Raw genomic sequence first — 19,623 nt, 5'->3', positions numbered from 1 at the left:
TACAGAATTGAAATCAAAGTTGCAATCCTGGCTCCCAGCTCACTCATGCTTGTGTCTAACTCTCCCTCACTCCATGCAGCACTGTAGGCCTCCCTGCACTCCACAGGACTGTGCACCAGAGTCTGCTGCTTTCACAAATTCCCCATGTTCTAGAGGAGCCCTTCAAAAAAGCTTATTTCTGAATTTCAGACTGCCATTACAGCCCCTCCCTATCTCATTGCCCAGACTCCTCTACTCTTGCCACCCACCCATTCTTCCTCCCCTTCTCAACGATCTCAGAGAGGTAAAAATAGGAAGACCAAAATTACAAATTTTGAGCAAGTTTGCACCTTATCTCCATTGCAGTCACAAAAGTAACCAGTTCCTTCACCTCTGTATGATAAGAACATATCTAAACTTCTAAAAGCAGCTGCAAGAATCCATGCCCTTTCCAAGCTCATTCTAGGAAATCAATAATGCAATTTGCTATCAATGCAGGCAATAATTTCTCAGATCTGAAAGTAGATGTAAATTTTCCAAGAATCACGGATTTTCCAAGAATCATTTCCAGGAGATCACTCTGGAGTTTGCCCTTGCCAAAACCTTGATCCCAGTGTCACAAGTCCTGCCAAGAACGTGTTGTACCACTAAGCTCTAATTGTCTCTGATGTGGAGACTGATGTCATCACACAATGCTGGAACAAAGGAAAGTCCACCAGCATCTGACATCATACTGCTTTCATCCAAAATTAAAGCAAGAGAAACAGTTATAGTCACCAAGTTAATCTCTAGAACATTCTGTAAATACTTCTGAAAAAATGTACTTCATGAAAGTAGTCTTGAGCACATCACAAAGCTGCCTTTTCAACAGTTAAGGAAATAAACCTTTGAAAGCTTTCTCCAAAAGAGATGAAAAAATTTCATCCAAAATTTTGAAATAACTTTTATTTGAGGTGCTAAATACAAATTCCAAGAACCTACTTAAAGTTTGCAAGATTTTTAACTGTACTGTAAACTGTCATTAAAAAAAAAAAAAACATGCTGCAAAACCAAAAGCCAAACTTGGCAATCTTGTAGATTTCTAAATGTTTCTGATTAGGAATCACTGAATTGATAACATTCTGAAACAAATGTGTATGAAGAAATCAAGAGTATGAGACTACTTGGCAATCTTGTAGATTTCTAAATGTTTCTGATTAGGAATCACTGAATTGATAACATTCTGAAACAAATGTGTATGAAGAAATCAAGAGTATGAGACTCCTCTAAATCAACAAAATTTTCAAAGAGATATTAAATATTTAGCACATAGGCTCACACAAAAATACCTACTTTCAGTGCATTTTATCTATCACAAATTCCACACATGCTATAGGTGTAATGAGCAATAAAAAAGACCCCAAAACAGCAGCCTGATTTCTCCCTAGGACATAAGACAAACTAGTTTATAAAATGAAAGTAAATACACATGACCTGTGACTGTTACAGGTGAATGTGCTGGTTAATGAAGTCTGTGTTAGTGGCAGACAAGTTAGGGATTCTCTCATCTGCTGGCTCAATTGAAATCAGAGCAATAAGAGCCAGGAAAAAAAAAATCCCTCTGAATTCCATGTGCTAGAATTATTTTTCTCCAGACTGAGAAAAATAATACCTGTACCTCCAGCACTCCTCTCAACCTCTCCACCAAACACAGCCATGCCACTCCAGCTCTACACCAATAACTAATGGCACTTAAGCAACAGCCTCCCTCTGGCTCTTCCCCACTGCAGAGGCTGGGAAAAGGGAAAAGCTGCCTGTGCCTGCCTTCTGTGGGCCAAACACTGAAGCCACAAGCAATGGTGACAGCGTTTTCCTTAAATAACAACAGAATACACTGCAGCTTGGAAACAAAGGGTGGGGAAAGTGAGAGTCTCTTAAGTGAGTATGGAGGGGAAATTAGGTATTTGGCTTCTCCTACCAGTTCTCACACCTCTAAAAATACACAAGACTGCTCACTCTGTGTAGCTGCCCAACACTTAATACACAGTACAGATGAGATAAACAGCACCTGGCTGCCCTAACACCTTTGTCAGCTCATTAGCAGCTATCTAATGCAACCAAGGGTTTTTCTTTCACTTTTGCTTCTGCTAAAATGTAGGTCATGAGGGGATGATCCTCTTTGAGGCATGGCTTTTTATCTTACAGTCTCCTCTGAGTACCAGTCTGGAGGAATTTGACCAGTGTACTTCATAAGGAGTTTCTGGAATAAAAACTGAGAGCTAGTCAGTAGTAAAGGTCCACAGATGTCTTACACTAAATATTCTTAACATGAGAATCTTTACAATTGACACTCATCTGCTGCACAGAAAGACATCTAACACATTCATAGGTCACATACTGAGATGCACATTATCAAAAAGCTAGTTTTTCCCTGCAACAGGACAAAGTTTGTTGAAGTGAGGTGCTGATGGAAGGTGTGAAATTTTCACATGGTGAAAATTACTAATCTTAGATTGCAACATATGTTGACTGTATTTGGAAACTGCCCTGAGCACACCTCCATCTATTAAAGTACTTTCCTGACACAGACTATAGTTAATCCCTGAGTGAGCTACAGCCAGCATCATCAAACAAGGGCAAAAGTTCAGTACCAACAAAGAAGAAAGAGCAAATAATACAATTTTGTCAGACCACCTGTGGTTTCTTTTTGGTTTCTTCTCTTCTTCAATGACACACATTCATGCAATTAAAAAAACAATCTTAACAACAAAGCTTAAGGATCCTTCACATCTCTGAAGCATTTTTTCTTCTAAACAAATCTGAAAATACTGAGAATGATACTCTGCAGAATGTATCAGAAGAATCTGCTCAACAACTTGAACACCCATATTATCTGCAAATGACCTACTTTCTTCACAGTTGCCCAGCACGTAACAATCTCTGTACAAGAGACAGCAGCTGCCTTGCAACCAGTGAGCTCAGCACCAGAGAAATGGCTGTGTCTAACAAATGAGATATCTTGGTTATTTTGACATGTTTAACACATGTATTTCTGGCTTGTCACCAAAAACATTTAACATGTTCTGCAACACTTTACTGCTCACAGCCATATGCTATTGCACTGCTTTGAGTGAAAAAGCAGTTATCTGTTACTGCCTAACAATGTCTGCTCCAATTCAGTCTCCCACCCTGTCCACATGGCACTCTCCCCTTTGGCAATAAATGCATTCAAATCAGCAAAGGAGAGAACCTGTGGGCCAGCCCTCAAGGTCTCTTCAAATGTGACAAAAGGATTTACTGATCTAGATCTCAGTGAAGTCTAGCATGACTTGAGGCATGCAGTTCTCATTCTGGAAGTCTAGGACACTCGGATTTTACCCCCCAATCCAACTAGAACACTTTTGTTCATGTTTAAGTGGGCTGCTTCTGTGGGCTCTGACTGCCTTAGAAGAATATTCTGGTTTGAATCACAAGAGAGGGAGGCAGATGTGGGAAGGATGGAGCTGGTCAGTACAAGGCCAAGCTTTTGCAGACATCAATATCTGGAAGACTACATCCACAACTTTAACAGGGAAAGAAAAAAAAGAAAGAACAACTCCACTACATTGAAAAAACAGACAGCTAAAATAAATCAGATGTTCTACACTGTAGAAGTGTCTCTTGTCCTCCAGGCAATACAGAATCTAGAGGAGTTTCTAATCTAAATGAGATTCTAATCTGAGGCGCAAGACACAACAGTCATCACCATATATATAAAAAAATTCTTACTCAAATGACTAGGAATCTTGCAACAACTTCAACAGCATCAAAGGTTTTAGCTCACATAGGTTATCTAGTTTGGATTTTCTTGTTTTGATTGTGCATCCTAATAAACAACATAACTCAATGCAAATACCTTTGAGAATCTTCAGCAGTGTGTCAGCTTGAATCTAAACTTTGCATTACAGAGGGGACTACACTCAGCTTCAGTCAGATGACTCTGAGAGCTCTAACACGAGGATTTTATCCAGGATACAAGAGTTGTATGAAGCCAAATATACTCTATTGTCAGTGCTGAGTTAGAAACTGAGAAAAGCTGTACTCTGTGCTTCTTTCATCACTCTTCAGAATGATGATTTTATGAGGAAGCATAGATCATTGAAACCTAATGCAAATAGGCAGCAAATGTGCTACATATCCAACTAGAACACAAACCACAGCACATATTGTATCACAGTATAATGTCTAAGTGTCGTATAATAGCTAATCAATGAACTCAGCATTTTTTATCACTGTAAAGTCACAGCTTCTCCACATATTGCAATGATTTCTTTTATTGGTTGTGACCACTGTTATTTGCATGACCAAGTAAGATGTCTAGACGAGTGAGCATGTAGGACAAACATCACATTCACAGCCACAATTTCTTCACCACTGTAGTCAGAATTAACTTTACAGTCTCTTGTCTAATGATACATTTATAAATAGATGGCAGCCATGGCAGCCATTATCATTCTGGGACATCTTCTCCTGTGCTGAAGTGTCAAGTGCTCAATACTACATACAGAAAGGCTTTGCATTATTACCTTTACCCTTGAAAGCTATCATTCTTGCTGTTTTGAAAAGGTTAATGCTGTTTATGCTATCCATGTCTAGAATTCCAGAAGGAATGCACTTTTTTATGACCCAGCTCAGTGTTCATTAAAAGTTCCAGTTTTGTTAAGTTCAAAATGGAATATTGCTAATTGCAACTTTAACCTCTAGAATACCCATATAACTCAAACAGAAGTGAAAGGAATAATTTGAAAGTGGAAAATTTCTAAGTTATGGATGCAGTAATACACCGCATGCCATGCACTCTATGAGAATGAAGATTGCACACAAGATTTTCCTTAGTATGCAAGTACCTGCCTAATTGGGAAAAATTGCAACAGAAAAGGGATTAAGAATTGTCATGCCATTAACCAACACAATTCATCACCAAGAAATATGATTATTCTGTCTTGATCACATTATTTTATAGTGCACCAATCAACCAAAGCCCACAGCAATCAGGAAGCCACCAGTCTGGATTTTCCAAAAAACTGGATAGAACTACTACCCATAAGGGCCTCCTCAAGCCAGTGTATCAGTAGTAAGGACAATGGGGTTATCTTGTATAAACCCATTTCCTGGGCATGCTGGGTGCTTCTAATCCTGGATTTGTTATAAATATTCCAACTTTCAGTTTTCTACTTTTTCATACACTCAGTGTACTTACATCAGTCAAATTTGTTTCTGCATGTAACATATCTATCCATAACTGAAAAAAAACCCCACCTAAACCACATAACTTCAATTTGAAGAGAGTCATTTTTTCCCCCATTAAGACTTCTCAGCTCTTCACCAGTGTTTCCTTATGTTTGATACAATAAGCAGAAATGTCTGTCCACTCCATCTGTACAGAAGTATGGCATATAAGGCTCAACAGACAGCCTGTAAAGAAATACTGTTTTCACCACAGCAAACAGAGACAAGAGTTCCTCCAGATGAGCTTTTCCTCCTTCCCCTGAGAGCAGAAGCCTAGCAAAGCTTGCCAACAAAGTTAATACTTTGGTTGAATAAACAGTCCCTTAGATTCAGCTTTTTAGCTCATGCTCAAGCAAATCCAGCTCTGAGGTGATGTGTGTAAGCAGATCCCTCTCAGCTTTCTGTAAGATTGTCTCAAGTTGGCATAGCCCACACTAACTCCTATTTGCATGCAAAAATAAATCAATTTATATTCACTTTGGAGTAAAAACCACCTTATCAGACAGTAGAACGAAGTGATAGCCTGTCTCCTCCTTCCCACTCCTTGTTCTCTACATATGTAGCAAAACACCAAGACTTAACAAATCTCTGAAATCTGATGCCTCCAACTTAAAAAGAAAAAATAATTTCACTGGAACTGGGTTTCAAGATGTAGCAGAGTTTGTGTGATATGGAAACAAAAAAACATCCAAGCAGTCTGTTTTCTCAATCAAACCAAATAGCTGCTATTGTGATTTTGACCTCCCAATCTAAATCACATATTTATGACTATGACATAATAAGAAGAAATAGCAAATATTCGCCTTAGCTTCTTTAAATAAAGCAGCTAACAAAACCCAATTCATCCTGATGTGTCACTGTGATAAAAAGCAGAAATTGGAAACATCATTTTCACTTTTACAGCCCATAGTTCTGGTTAAAAAGGATACACTTTCCCTGAAATTATGGAATGTATACATAGATTGTGGAGTCACTATTGTTTCCACAGTAGCCTAACTTCACGTGCAGATCTGTTTTAACAGGTTAACCTTCTTATTATTGCCATTATTTTGTGTAGTTTATATTATAAAAATACATTTGTAGCAGTGGAAGAAGATAATTCACTTTCCTATAATGGAAAACACTTTTCAGCTGTTTCTGGATTTAGATGTGTCCCTTGGTCCCAGGCAGTGTGGCAGTGGCACTTCTATGCTTAGTTAAAACCTTTTCCCAGTACCTTTTTCTTCCTACCTGACAGCATCAGCTTTTGGTTTGCATCAAGTGAATTTGTTCTCCCAGTGTGGCAGCAAATATGCAGCTCTATTACTTTTTCAGATTCTGTATTAGAAGGAATGTACAAAATACAGCTCCTCATCAGTCTCCTTAGTGAAGATCAAATTTCAGTTGTGTAACAAACAGTGACTCTGCATGACATAATGGGGCCTTCGTGTGTGAAACAGCTAAACTGAAACTAAACAAAATATCCTACATCATTATCTCCTTTTGGCTGGACACAGAAGAAATTTGTCTCAGGAAAGAAGTAAATTGCATAAATAATCCAAAAATCAACCCAAAAAGTTTCCAAAGGATTTGAACAGTATCTTTTTAACCCTCAAGGTGATTTCTAGTTAACATACAGATATTTTACAGTAATAGTTCCTGTCTTGTGCAGAAGTCAGGCTACAGGAGAGGATCACAGTTTACTTTGGATGGGATATCAGTGAAATATTAACAACATCAAAATTTGGTTTTATGCAGCATTTAAAGGCTTTTGAAGAAGAAAGCAATAACTGCTTTCAGACTGGAAGGTTTTATTAAAAGGTTCCCTAGCTTCAATATCAATTGCTATTTTAACTCATAAGTTTGCATCTGTAGCCATAGAAAGTTCCTATGTGTGGCACTTAAGTTTCAGAACATTTAAGAATTTGCTGCTTATATGACCTTCAAATGTTTAGGTACTAAGCAACTACAGGAATGTACCTCATGAGTCTCTATTAATTAAGAAATTATTTGGGTAACCACAAAAACAACATCTAGCATGCTAACAATTTTAAGATCCTCCATCTGCTGAAAATTCTATGTATTATTAGACCTAACATCACTTTAATTTATCACTTGTTTCCTAAAAAGAATTAGTCAAAATGTAAGTTCCTTTTTTTTCCTACTGGTTTTATGTGAAAAGAAGTTATGAGCCCAACATTAATCTTTCCTTCATTTATAATAGCTGCCTACCTACCCTCACTTCAGCCATTTAGCAATCCTGTTATGAAACAGCTGCTTTTAGTGAAAAGAGTCCAAACTGGCAGCACTCACAGACCACTGGGAATACAGAGCATTTTAAGATGTTCCTACAGCTCCCCATCAATACCCTCTGATTCATTTTTTCAAGATCCTACCTTAAAGCATCAAACCAGGATTATGCTTCTAAAGACTCAATATCAGAAAGTCTGGCTTTTCTCTTGATTTTCCCATGGAGGACTTCCTGTTCCTCTAGACCAATACAACCTTCTTAAAACATTTTTTTCCACTCTTTTACTGCTGCTGAATCTGATTCAAAAGGGGCCCATCTGTTCCAGCTACATCATCAGGAGAGCTCTGCACTTCCACACAGCTGCTGAGCTTTCTGTCCCCCTGCAGAAGCTGGAATTGCTTCATGCACCCCCTTGGCACAGAAATTATATAAAGAAAATGATAGATCCAAAAACCTATTGCATGATCATTTCTACACTGGCTGTTTCTCTAATGTAAACTCTCCTTTTCTCACATTTTGCAGGGCCCTAATTTGTTCCTTTAATAAAATGCACTATAAAACTCAAGGGTGCAATTTTCCAATGGAAATTAAACAAAAATCCCACCAAACAAGCTAATCTTATTATAAATTCCATGAAGCAGCTCAAACAGCCCAGATAGGTGATTGTTTCTATTAAATTCTATCAACTACTGGAGCAGTTTCTCCAGGAATTCTAACACTCCCTTAGAATTTAAATGACTTAACCTCCACTGTATTCTGCAGACTGAAAAGCAGCTACCAGCAAATATAACATGAACCAAATGGAAAATTGCATTTAACAGTGATGTACCCACATCACTGCTAACCTGTCACATGCTCTGAAACTGGATTCCCTCAGACAACACAGATGCACCAACATGACCTGAATGCAAGCAGGCTGAACTCTCCAAAACACCTGTGACCATTTAATTCCTGTACTCATTCAGGGCTCAGGGAGCTTGGTCTGCTCAGCCTGGACAAGAGTTAAGGGAGACCTTAAAGCACCTTCCAGTGCCCATGAGGGCTCCAAGAGAGCTGGAGAGGGCATTGGAACAAGGGCATGCGGTGACAGGACAAGGGGGAATGGCTTGAAACGAAAGAGGGAAGATTTAGATTGGATTTATGGAAGAAATTCTTCCTGTGAGGGTGGTGAGGCCCCAGCAAAGGTTACCCAGAGAAGCCCTGGCTGCCCCATCCCTGGAAGTGTCCAAGGCCAGGCTGGACAAGGCTTTGGGCAATCTGGTCTGGTGGAAAATGTCCCTGCCTCTGGCAGAGCATTGGAACTAGATGGTCTTTAAAGGCCATTCCAACCCAAACCTTCCATGATTTTCTGGCCATAAAAACACATTAAACTGTATCTGCATCTCTGCTTTGACAGAAAATACCTTCTAGATACAGTTTAAAAATAAACTTACCTTTGAGTCATAGAAATCTTTGCAGAAGTTTTCTTTAGTTTCTTTTTTATAAATGAGCCCAAGTAACATAAGAACACTTTTAATTAAGTAGAAAATGCAAAAAGGTTTTGGATTGTTTTAGTTAAGATACAATGGAACTAAAAATTTAAATTTAAATGGCACAAATTTCTACCTGCATCTGAATGCCATCCATGGCAATCAGCTGGACTTGCTAAGGCTTCCTAGATTCAATTTCTGGACAGGAGCTGACAAGCTGTTTATTGTGGCAGTTACTGTACTATGGAATGGGGGGTTGTTCTGCCCCTTCAGTTGATTTTGGGGCAAGTGTTGTCTCATCTCTTCATGCAGCATTAAGTCTTTTCTTTGCACACAGTACTTCTTTATATTATCTGTGAAAGGTAAAAGTGAAGAATTTATTTTTATTGATAATATGAAATTTTCACAGAGTCACAGAAATGAATTACAACTGAATAGCAGTTATCAGTCTCCCTACCAAATGTAATGCATGCATTTTAGCTCATTTGATCTTGGCAAACCTCAGAAGTTAATAAGTTAGTAATCAAGAAACAAAATAAATTATACTAACATATTTTAACAAAATAAAAATAAAGCTCAAGTGAGAATACCCTGGAATCATATTTTACCTATAACAATTTACACAACCTTAATAACATTAACAAAAAACATTTGAAATTAGGTTTGGGCAATTTGTCCAGTTGAGAATTAGGCTGATTAAATGTCAACATTCTGAGCACTCTCATGTGCAAGAGTGCTCTATAATCTGACAAATTAAACAATAATAATAAGTCTTCATCAAGTTCAGGGTGTAAAATAATTTATTATGTTCTGGTCATAAAAAATTTAGCTACTATTCTTGGGGTTTTTAAACAGCAGCAGTCAAAAAAGTGACAATTGAAAAGTGTTCAATAAAAATAAGGCAAACTTTGTAAATTTGTTCCTTAAAAATCAATGCTGTAGCACTACAGAATCAAGGGTAGCAGAAAATAATAAACAAGGACTTAGTAAAACAATCACCAAGTCATTTCTTTGCTATCACTTTAGATAGCCAAGGAAGCATTGGTAAAGCAGTATGAAAGTAAACTTTCATTTCAGAACTAATAAGAATTAATTAAGATTTAAAGGCATCCTTTTGAGGGGAGGAAGTGAAGTATGCCCTAGTGATGATAATTTCATACTCTATTGGTTTAAGTTTGTAAAACAAGAGAGAATAGTGAACCAAAAGCCTGGACTCTACTGTTTCTGCTCAGTGATCCTCTGGAGGCAGAGTTTCATGTAGGAGTTTTTATTGCGGATTTCCAGCACTGCATCTCGGACAAGCTCAATGAACAGCTGAGGCCAGAGCTTCTGCAAGGATTCATTCTTCATATTGATGTCAGCTGCTTCTTTCACTAAGTTCTCAACGTATGTCTGGCAAAATGTTTTTCTTTCTTTGATTTCCTGCATGAGAGAAAAATTACACGATGTATTAAAAAAAAGGAAAAAAAGATTAAACCAGAGCAAATCCACAAAAACCCTCTCAAAAACTGAATGAACTAAAGAACATAGCAATTAGCTGGCAGATGCTGTTGTGTACTTTCTCCCCCTGGTTCTAAGTTGTATGGCTCAGGATCTATGTCCAGGCTTTTATGAGTGTAGCCACAGAACCTTAATGTATTCATAATGTTCATACTATATTAAGTAATTAATTTATCTGAAATTAATTTTCAAGTAATTATATAAATACCTGTTAACAGCATTACAATTTGTGTTGCTTTCTGGCATAGCAGGGAAAATTTACAGAAATTATTAAACACTAAACTACTTTTCCTTCTCTCCCTCCCAGAATTTCATCCTTATAGTACAACAGTTGAAAAGTAGATAGTTCTCTACCTGCCCTAACAAGAACATTGTCATAGAAAAACATCCCAGTACTCATCCTTTTCCACAGTCACTCTGGCAAGTGCTGGTTCCTAATGTGTATTACATTAGATACTGAAGTAACCTGAACTTTCAAAAATAATAAAAAGATACTATGCTTTGTGCAACTACTAGCTCTGCATTTTAATAACTCAAACTGCATTAATCCCTGATTCAGCAAAGTTTCTATAAAATGCCTTAAGCTTTGAATAGTAAGTTATATTGGAGCTAAATATCTAGTTAGCTTGAATGGCAGCAGTGTTAAAAATGTTAGATCATGCTTCAGGTCACCAAAACAAAAGTTTTTAATGACTAATAAAGGTGAGAAAATGCTTTCCAGCAGTTTCAGCTAAAACTCCAAATTATTAATCAAAGACTCAAGACTGTCATCTTTAGCAATACACTTCTTCAGTGTCACATTTGTGAAGGTTACAGCTGCTGGGGACCTGGAAGGAGTCCTTTTTCCAGGACATAATCTTGTGACACCCTGTAGTACCTGCTGCCACATGCATAATGCTACAGCAAAGGACAAAGTGGGAATTGCTGCACTGGGAAGAGAAAACAACACATTTATTTAATGGACTGTACAAATACTAAGCTTAGTCTATTTTATTTTATTATAGGGCTGGTTCCGTGGTAAAGGACAACAGGAATACTTCACTGTCTTCTCCATGCCATTCAAAGATTTAAGAGCTATCACTGTTTTTGAGACTAAAATGTTTTCTTAATTTAATTTAAACCCTCCACACATGCAGTCATGGTCTCCTTCTTCTGCTGTGGATCTAAGATAATAATACCACAATGGAATAAAAGATTCAGTGATTACTGAATTTGATTTAATTTCTTGCACTACAGGATTTACATATTTCCACATAATCAAAAAGCAAACAATGGGACAAATGTGGGAAGCAGAGTGCCTACAGTTAGAACTCATGATGATTGCTCAGAAGGGAGATTGTGGCTGAAAAAATCATATTCTCCCTGGGAACAATTCCCCTGTGCCCAAGCAAAAGAGTGAGCAGATCAAAAACACAAACTAAAACAAGCGTGACTGATGCCCTTGTCTGAAACAAGCCAGCTTGCAATTTTATTAATAATTAAACCTAGTACTTTGCTTATATATTTATTTTCCTGTAGCTCACTTAAAAGCTAGGAAGCAGCTTTTTGTTACTACAGCCTGAACTATCTCATGTGTTGTCTGAAGGTGTTCTTCACCAATTCATTCAGGGAAAATTGAACACGCGCAATATACATTTTTCTTCCTAAAAAATTGTGTTCACTCCATATGGCTTGTAGGTGAGAAAGTATTTCTGAGACTATGGCATTGTTCAGGAATCACATCACCAAGGACAGAAACTGAACATTTTCCAGTATTTAGAGGAAAAGATCAGTTAGATAAAATCAGATATGTAAATACGTTAAGCACTGATCTTTTAAAATCACCATTCTCAATAGCACAACTGAAACTTGACATACAGATAAATTCAAAGAGTAGTAGCCTAAGGTTACCTAAAGGAAAATGTAAATATTTTGTAATGATATATTTACCTCAAGCTTTTCCATATGAAAATCTTTTGTCATGTAATTCAACGTTGCTCGAGCTGTGCTTTCCCCTCCACTTCTTCTGTTATCACCACTTTCCTCACTCCCAACCCCAGATTTCTTTCCCTTTCCCTCCAGCAGATAATGGAATTGCTTCCTCCTGTGAAATGAGATTTACAATCCTAATTATCAAAAACTTTTAAGTGCATATGTTTCTAGCTATTGTGAGGGGGGGTTCTCCTTTTGAACATACATTTTTGAGCTTTGAAGTACTTTGCATCCTCAAGTTATTTAATTACATATGACTCTAGATGTCCCTTCATTAATTTGTCTCTAAACAATTGACTCTGATATCACATAGCAACTCCTAAATAGGAAGTCTTGCAGCTTTAACTTTTATTAAGTATTTCTGCATAGTCTTCTATAGAAGACTAAAAATAGGGGGGTTTGGCAGCCTCTTTTACACAACAACTCTTAAATCTGTTAACCACTAATTACCCACTATAAAACACCCACTAAATAACCAGTTCTCATCATGAAGGTCCACAAGTCTTCAGCAATCCCAGTACAAATGCAGAATTGAACATGCAGTTCATTTGTGTGCACATTCCTTTTCATCTCCTCAGCAGACTTCATACAAGGTCTGGGAAAGCCTCTGGCTACATAGACCAGGAGTTGGTAACACCTGTGCATTATGCAGAGGACCTATCTTCTAGAAGATGGTATTTGTGAAATTTTCATCTTTTTACTTAAAATGAAGTTATTATAACAGTGTGCAAAAGAGTTAAACAACACGTTCTGGACAAACTCCAGTTCTGTTCTTGTATTTTACCTGGATTCTCCAAATAATGAAAGCATGCGGTAATGAGGCAGCTCTGAAGATGCCACATATGCCAGAATGCCAAAGAGCCTTTCTGCCTTTACAATGTCATTTTCAGTAACCTGTGAGACAGTGGGAAGAGGAGAAAAAAGAAAAAAATTACATTTCAAAATTAGCACATTCATATTTCATTACATATGTACATTGAGAATTAACTGAAATTTTTTATATAGAACACTGCACACAGATCTGTTGCAGGCACACCTTCAAAACATAGACTTGCTTCTACTGGCACTTTAAATGTATTTTAGAAGAAACCAGATGGGGTACTGGTGCTTGTTTTATTTCCTGTCATTCTGGATATTTTAATGTATATACATGATGCCCCGTGCTTCATGATAGTCTTTGTGAAGTAAGGAATTTTAAAAAGGTTCCTTACATTCATTTTCTGAAGGCCAGACATATTAATTCTGCATGCATTTACAAAAAGGTCTACTGGAAAATTTCTGATTAAGCTATGCTGGAGAAACAGAAAGATTCTGGGCATGCACATGTGAAAAGATAACTTACAGACTCCCTTATTTTGGCAGCATCATGGAAAAGGTTTTATAAAAGAGAGGCTTTAGAGGGAAAAATTTTTCTCTGTATTTGTCAGCTCCTGAAAATAAGTGTTCACTCATTATATTTCTCTAAATGTCTACCATACTGTTGTTTCAATATTAAGTTCCAGCTGCTCTTTAACTTTCAATGGTTGAAAAATTTTCAGGATTTATTTTACACAAAATTGAAAAGTGTAAAGAAAGTGGAAGAGATTCACTCTTTGGTGCTGCTGGTTACTATTTTTTGCTTGTCTTGGCTTGTAGTCTCTGGAGACCACGGCCTGTGTTTCTCCCTGATGGCCAGACTATGAACTGACTTCAACTGCCAAAAGTTTCTTGGCACAGTTTCTGGACTCCTGGCTTTGTACTGAGTGCAGAAGCAATCTTTATGATCACCATCTGACCTGGATAACACTGGACAATGAACCTTACTCATTGACTTCTTAACTTCTGGATGAAATTTAATTTCCATTCATCCTATGACATACTTTGGGAGAGCAACCATTATTAAATACACTTCAATACTCACAATATTTACTAAGCACTTCCAGATAAACTTTGTATTCTGTGCTATTGAAATGCATGCATAAAATGGAATTTTGATCCACATTAACAGATTTTTATTGTATTCTTGTGTAATGTTTAGAGACTATACAATCTACAGTTGCCTAAAGTATACTGCTATAGCATAATGCAGGGGTAAATTTAGTCAAAACACAGATCAGGCAATTAGAAATGTCAATTCAATTCTTACAGTGGAGTTGTTAATTTTCATTTAAAATTAAGTAAGTCTTACTTAGTAGCCTAGGAGTAGATGACCTTGCTGAACAGTCTGCAACAGAAGCAAGGTCTAAAACAAAGAGCACAGAAGGCAGCTAGGGAAACAAAGCCCAGTGCAGGCAGAAATGCCTGCTGGAGAAATAAGTGATTTTAATGTATTTATTTATGTTAAGAGAAGCATAAGGACCAGGTCAACAGAGACAGCAATGCTGAATACAGTCTCCAGCTCACAGAAACTCATGTTCTCTATCTTAGTGCAGTGCATTGTTTGCTCCATTAATCACAAAAAGATGATAACGGTGGTATCACATAAATGTAAGGCTTTATGCCTGCTCCTTGCCAAGTGCACAGAGTAGGCACTGACTGTGCCAGCAGCCCTGCAAAGGCACAGGGATGCATCTGTCACACTCTATCCCATACCACGGGGTGCACAGCACTCTGGAGGGCTTGGTAACTTCAAACCTGGACAGCTTAGAATAAATCTGAGTTTAGAATTAATCTGAGATTACTATCACTGGGAAGAATTTAATGTAGTATCTCAATAAAGACAATTTGCTTCTTCACAGTTAGTAAATGTAACAATTGGACAAGGGCACAGAATTATTGTTAGGGGGAGACCAACACTCAGCTTCTAGCCTGGAATATTAAGTGGAATGGTGGGGGAAGGCTGGGGAGAAAATAGAAGTTTTTTTAAAGAAGTTTTTTACAGTTTGATAGTGCTAGAATGATGCAATTTATTTAGTTAATTCAGTTAGTATATATTGCTTTTATTTTGCAACTCTGCGTACCTCAGAGCTGACAACACAATATGGTCTCCACAAACACTGCACACAAATGGTGATCAGAATAGCAGAATATGCACATTTCCCTTTCTGTCATCTGGAACTGTTATTTAGGGCTGATCTAAGGTCTGAGAATCACTTCAGGGGTTGTGTTCTTTACATTGAAATAGAATTTTTTATTGCTCATGTTAATCCAATAGGTATACACATCTGCAAAGCTGAACATCATGACTTCTGCTGTAGAGTAATGAAAAACAGCAATCAGAGCTCATCTCTTTCTTCTGCTTAGCTAAGACACTTTTCAAATGATTAATGACACTAGAAAAAATTCTGTATGCACATCTTCATGTAGTGTGGTCTGGCTGAAAAAGTTTGTTGAGGACAAAAATGTTCTTGTCATACATATTTAAGATCTGATATATGCCCTACATAAAATCATGCTGTGCTACATGTGCTCCATTTACTAAATTAATCCCCAAGAACTATTAAATACAAAGTTTTCCCTCAGAGACTGAATTTGTTGACCTTGAGATTGTAACAAAAAGTCTACTTAAACAGTTGTGTTACTTTCTCTCTCCATGAAGACCAAACACAAGAATTATCTATTTGCTTTTCATCCGAATCACTAGTAGATTTTGAAAATATGATGTAGTAAAAAAAGAAATAAACTTTCTATTTTTTAAATCAAATTTGAAGAGCATTTTTTCAGCAAAGTACTATTTTGAAGTTATTCTATATTTTTCATGGGATTACTATAGTTATATTTTTTTCCTTTTCAAGATACTGTGCTGTTGGAGTGAGCCCTATTTCCATCCTTTCCTTGCTAGTTAATTCATTTAAGCTCTTTACCCACTCTTACTCTTCTGAGTGACTAATCTATGTTTTATATAACTAAAACCAAGTGAACTACAACATCCAGCTTTGGCTGGATCAGATAACAAGTATATCTAATCCAAAACATATGATGATGACCAAATTAAAATACCAGATCTAAATACTAAAGCTGTGTATTATTTTTGCTCTAATTAACTTCCATAACATCTCTTAAACTTATTTAGCATTTAAAATTGAATGTGTATTCATACATTGTGTTGCATTGTAACTATTTTCACCCCCTTTATGATCAAAGCCCAAGTATAAAATAGCTGGTTTATATGCTTGAATAAATTTAATTTCAATTGATGTAAAGGGGAACACATAGTATACAAAGAACAACAATATTAGTGTCCTAACTTTATGTTTATTTAAACACGAAATGTTCACTCAACAACAAAAAATGCACCCTAAAAATCTTGTACATAGCAAGCAGAAAAACTTTTTAAAAATGGATTTGACAGACTTTTTCTGTAACAGGCTTAAAGCAGAAAATATGATTCTATGGTATTTTGTAACACTGGCAATTGTAAATAATCATATACAGTAAACTACTAAGGACTCTGTCAAACACATTTTTGCCTAAGTATTCAATGTCAGTGCTGTGATTTCCTTAAAAAGTGCTTCTTAAAATCAAGTGCAATTGGGCAGTTCTTTAATAATAATTTCACATAATTTTACTAAATATTATTAATTTTAGTATTAATTGCACAAGAAATTACATGGTGAAGTCTACTTAAATCTTTTCCCCCTGATACCGAGAAGACACTGACAGGGTTCTGCTCATTTCATTAGGAATTCATCTCCTCTTTTAAAACAACACTAATTATCCTGTAAGAACAATTATAAGAAGCAAGACCATGCTACCTTCTCTCCATTTATCTTCTGCAGATTAAAATGGTTCAGTCTGAAGAGAACATAGTATTTCCACAAAGTGAAGTTGACAACTGGATTTCCCTGAGGATCAACTGTCAGCTGTTCCATGCGATGCATCTCAGCCAAGGCATTGAACTGCTGCAGCGCCACAAGATTTGTCTCCTTAAACTTCAGGTGCTAAAGAAAGTCAAACCCCAACAAATTAAATAAGGAAACAATAAAGAGTGAACACAGTGATTCTATTCTGTGCCACTCCATTTTCAAACTGTAACACTCATGTGTCTGATGAAGCAACTGAGCCCATTTCATTTGAGATCTCGGTAGCAAAACACATCAATGTATCAACCAACTGCTGTATTACCTATACTAAGAGATGTCAACCTTACAAGCCCCAAGCAATTTCTAAATTCTTTACTTAAAGCAGGAATATTTTCAATGTTACATAAAGCAATGATACTACTTAAACAATGCCTACTTTAATTCTACAAGTAAAGCACCTGCAATATCTACAGATAAAAGTAAGTACAATACATGCTTTTAAAATATTCTGCCCTTTTCAGGCACAGGGTGCTGGCCTAAATCATTCCTGCCCTACACCAACGTTCCTATGAACATGGTGTGTGCTACATAGTAGCATTAATGCTGGAAGAGCAAGGGGGAAAAGTTGATGAAGATAAAAATTTAGTTGTGATTCTGCTATCACCCACAAATTGTCCCCCACCCACAGTGAAACAATGGTTTCATTAAGACAGATAAATTTGTCTTGAGCTCCCCACAAATTGATCAGTCTCAATTAAACCATTAAGTTTTGTTATACTCAAAATCTTGAGAAGCAGCAGGGAGCTCCAGAGCCAATCAATCTCAGCTACAAGTTGCTTGCTCAGATAATGTTTGTTATCTCTATTTTACTATCTGCATCAAAATGACTGATTTGAATGACTAAGAAAAAAAGAGACAAACTGAAGAGACTTCTCATTCATGTTGCTTTTCTCTATAAAGAACTGAGGAATTTCATTAACTGTGCTTATTTAGTCAGCTATTCCTTCTAATCTTCATCTTTTTATCCTATCAGCAATTTGCTCTTTGGACACAAATGAAGTCTTCCTGATACCATGGTTTCATAACAATAGTAAAGAACAACAATACTATATTTACACACAAGGTTTGCAACTTAAAAATAATTAGGTAGGTCAAAGGAATTAAAAGAAATAAAAATCAGTCTGAAAATAAATCCAAATTTAAATTATTAATTTTTAAGTATCAAGGTTATCATTATAACAGAAGAAAATATGCAATTCTTAACTGTATCTATTCACATGAAAGCACTTAGTGCGGGGGGGGTATGCCAAAGTAAGGTTCTATTAAACAATCCCTATTCCATAGCTGTTCAAAGCTGAAACATGAGGCATGCTCACCACACAGTTAGGGAATTTTGTCTTCACTTTTGCTAACACTTGAACAATTTCATCAAATTCTATGAACATGAAGGAGACTGTGGCAATAATGCCAGCTGTTTGAACACTCCAGTTTCGATCCAGGCACTCCAGTGCCCCAGAGCCATACAAGCCAAGAGTGTCTCCTTCCACCTCCACTAAATGAGACTCCAGAACAGACAAGCCTTGTACTGCACTGCTCAGGATTGTATCAAGAGATCTGTAGAGAAATAAAAATACAGTGATATAAATGAGATGATTTTGAAATAATATCATCACTCTATCAAGTAACAGTCCTTTCTTTTACCAAAACTCAACTGTCAAATGCAATGGCATTTCTCAGTATTCATTCATTTTCAGTACCCCATCTGGTTCAAATACATAAAGGCTGGAAAACCCTTCTTCCATCAAGTAACACTGTATTTGTTCTACTTCTTCAGCAGAAAGGTCTGGGTGTATTTGAGTTGGTGGTGGGGTCAAATTAAATAAAGAGTCCATTCACATTTAGTAATTGGCTTTAAAATTTAAGCTCAGAATGGTAACCTAGCATGTTTTGTGTTGCTTTAGACATCTAAACCAAGCTTCAAACAATCTATTTATTTAAGCAATGTCGCCTTCACATTCTGTTTGCTATGTGAAGTGTAAAAGTGGACATAAGCAATAACTCAAGCATTGCTTTCAAACAATGTGACCTTTCCAATTCACAAGAGCAATTTTTAAATTAAGCAATCAATCCAGGTATTCCTGAAAACGATTTCTTTTTGTCCTACCTCAAACATGACACACTCATCTGGCTGGACCTAAAGCGTACAGAGACCTCAGGATAAGCACAAATTACAGGTTTAGAAAGTTATGTGATGATTGTTATTACTTTATTCTTTACCACATTCTTAGTCTTGTTAATGTATTTTGACTAGTAGCAATCATTTGACTGATGTTCTCTTGACAATAAGAATCAGAACTCTAAAATTTCACTCAACTGAAAATGTTGAGAGCCCACCACTTCATATGTGAGGTTTTAATTACTTCTCTATTCTGAATTGCACCTGCAATTTTATTGCTTAGTAGCTCATCTTGCAATTCTTCACTATGATAAAACACATACATCAAAA

General features: G+C 36.7%; 1 protein-coding gene across 1 annotated transcript in view; it reads right to left on the bottom strand.

Moving 5' to 3' along the window:
• Positions 1 to 9,288: 9,288 nt before the first annotated feature.
• LRRC49 (leucine rich repeat containing 49) overlaps positions 9,289 to 19,623 on the bottom strand; it is a 40,415-nt gene continuing 30,080 nt past the window's right edge. The window contains exons 12-16 of the mRNA XM_036389701.2: positions 18,494 to 18,731; positions 17,070 to 17,255; positions 13,181 to 13,290; positions 12,355 to 12,508; positions 9,289 to 10,347 (exon numbers count right to left, since the gene is read on the bottom strand). Of these exons, the coding sequence (XP_036245594.1) occupies positions 10,141 to 10,347; positions 12,355 to 12,508; positions 13,181 to 13,290; positions 17,070 to 17,255; positions 18,494 to 18,731 (895 nt within the window). The 3' untranslated portion in view covers positions 9,289 to 10,140. The remainder of the gene's footprint in view (positions 10,348 to 12,354; positions 12,509 to 13,180; positions 13,291 to 17,069; positions 17,256 to 18,493; positions 18,732 to 19,623) is intronic.

The sequence above is a fragment of the Molothrus ater genome, chromosome 13 (assembly GCF_012460135.2).
Source record: "Molothrus ater isolate BHLD 08-10-18 breed brown headed cowbird chromosome 13, BPBGC_Mater_1.1, whole genome shotgun sequence".
Lineage (NCBI taxonomy): Eukaryota > Metazoa > Chordata > Aves > Passeriformes > Icteridae > Molothrus > Molothrus ater.
The sequence above is the reverse complement of the archived record's forward strand: the minus strand, read 5'-3'. Positions and strand labels throughout refer to the sequence as shown.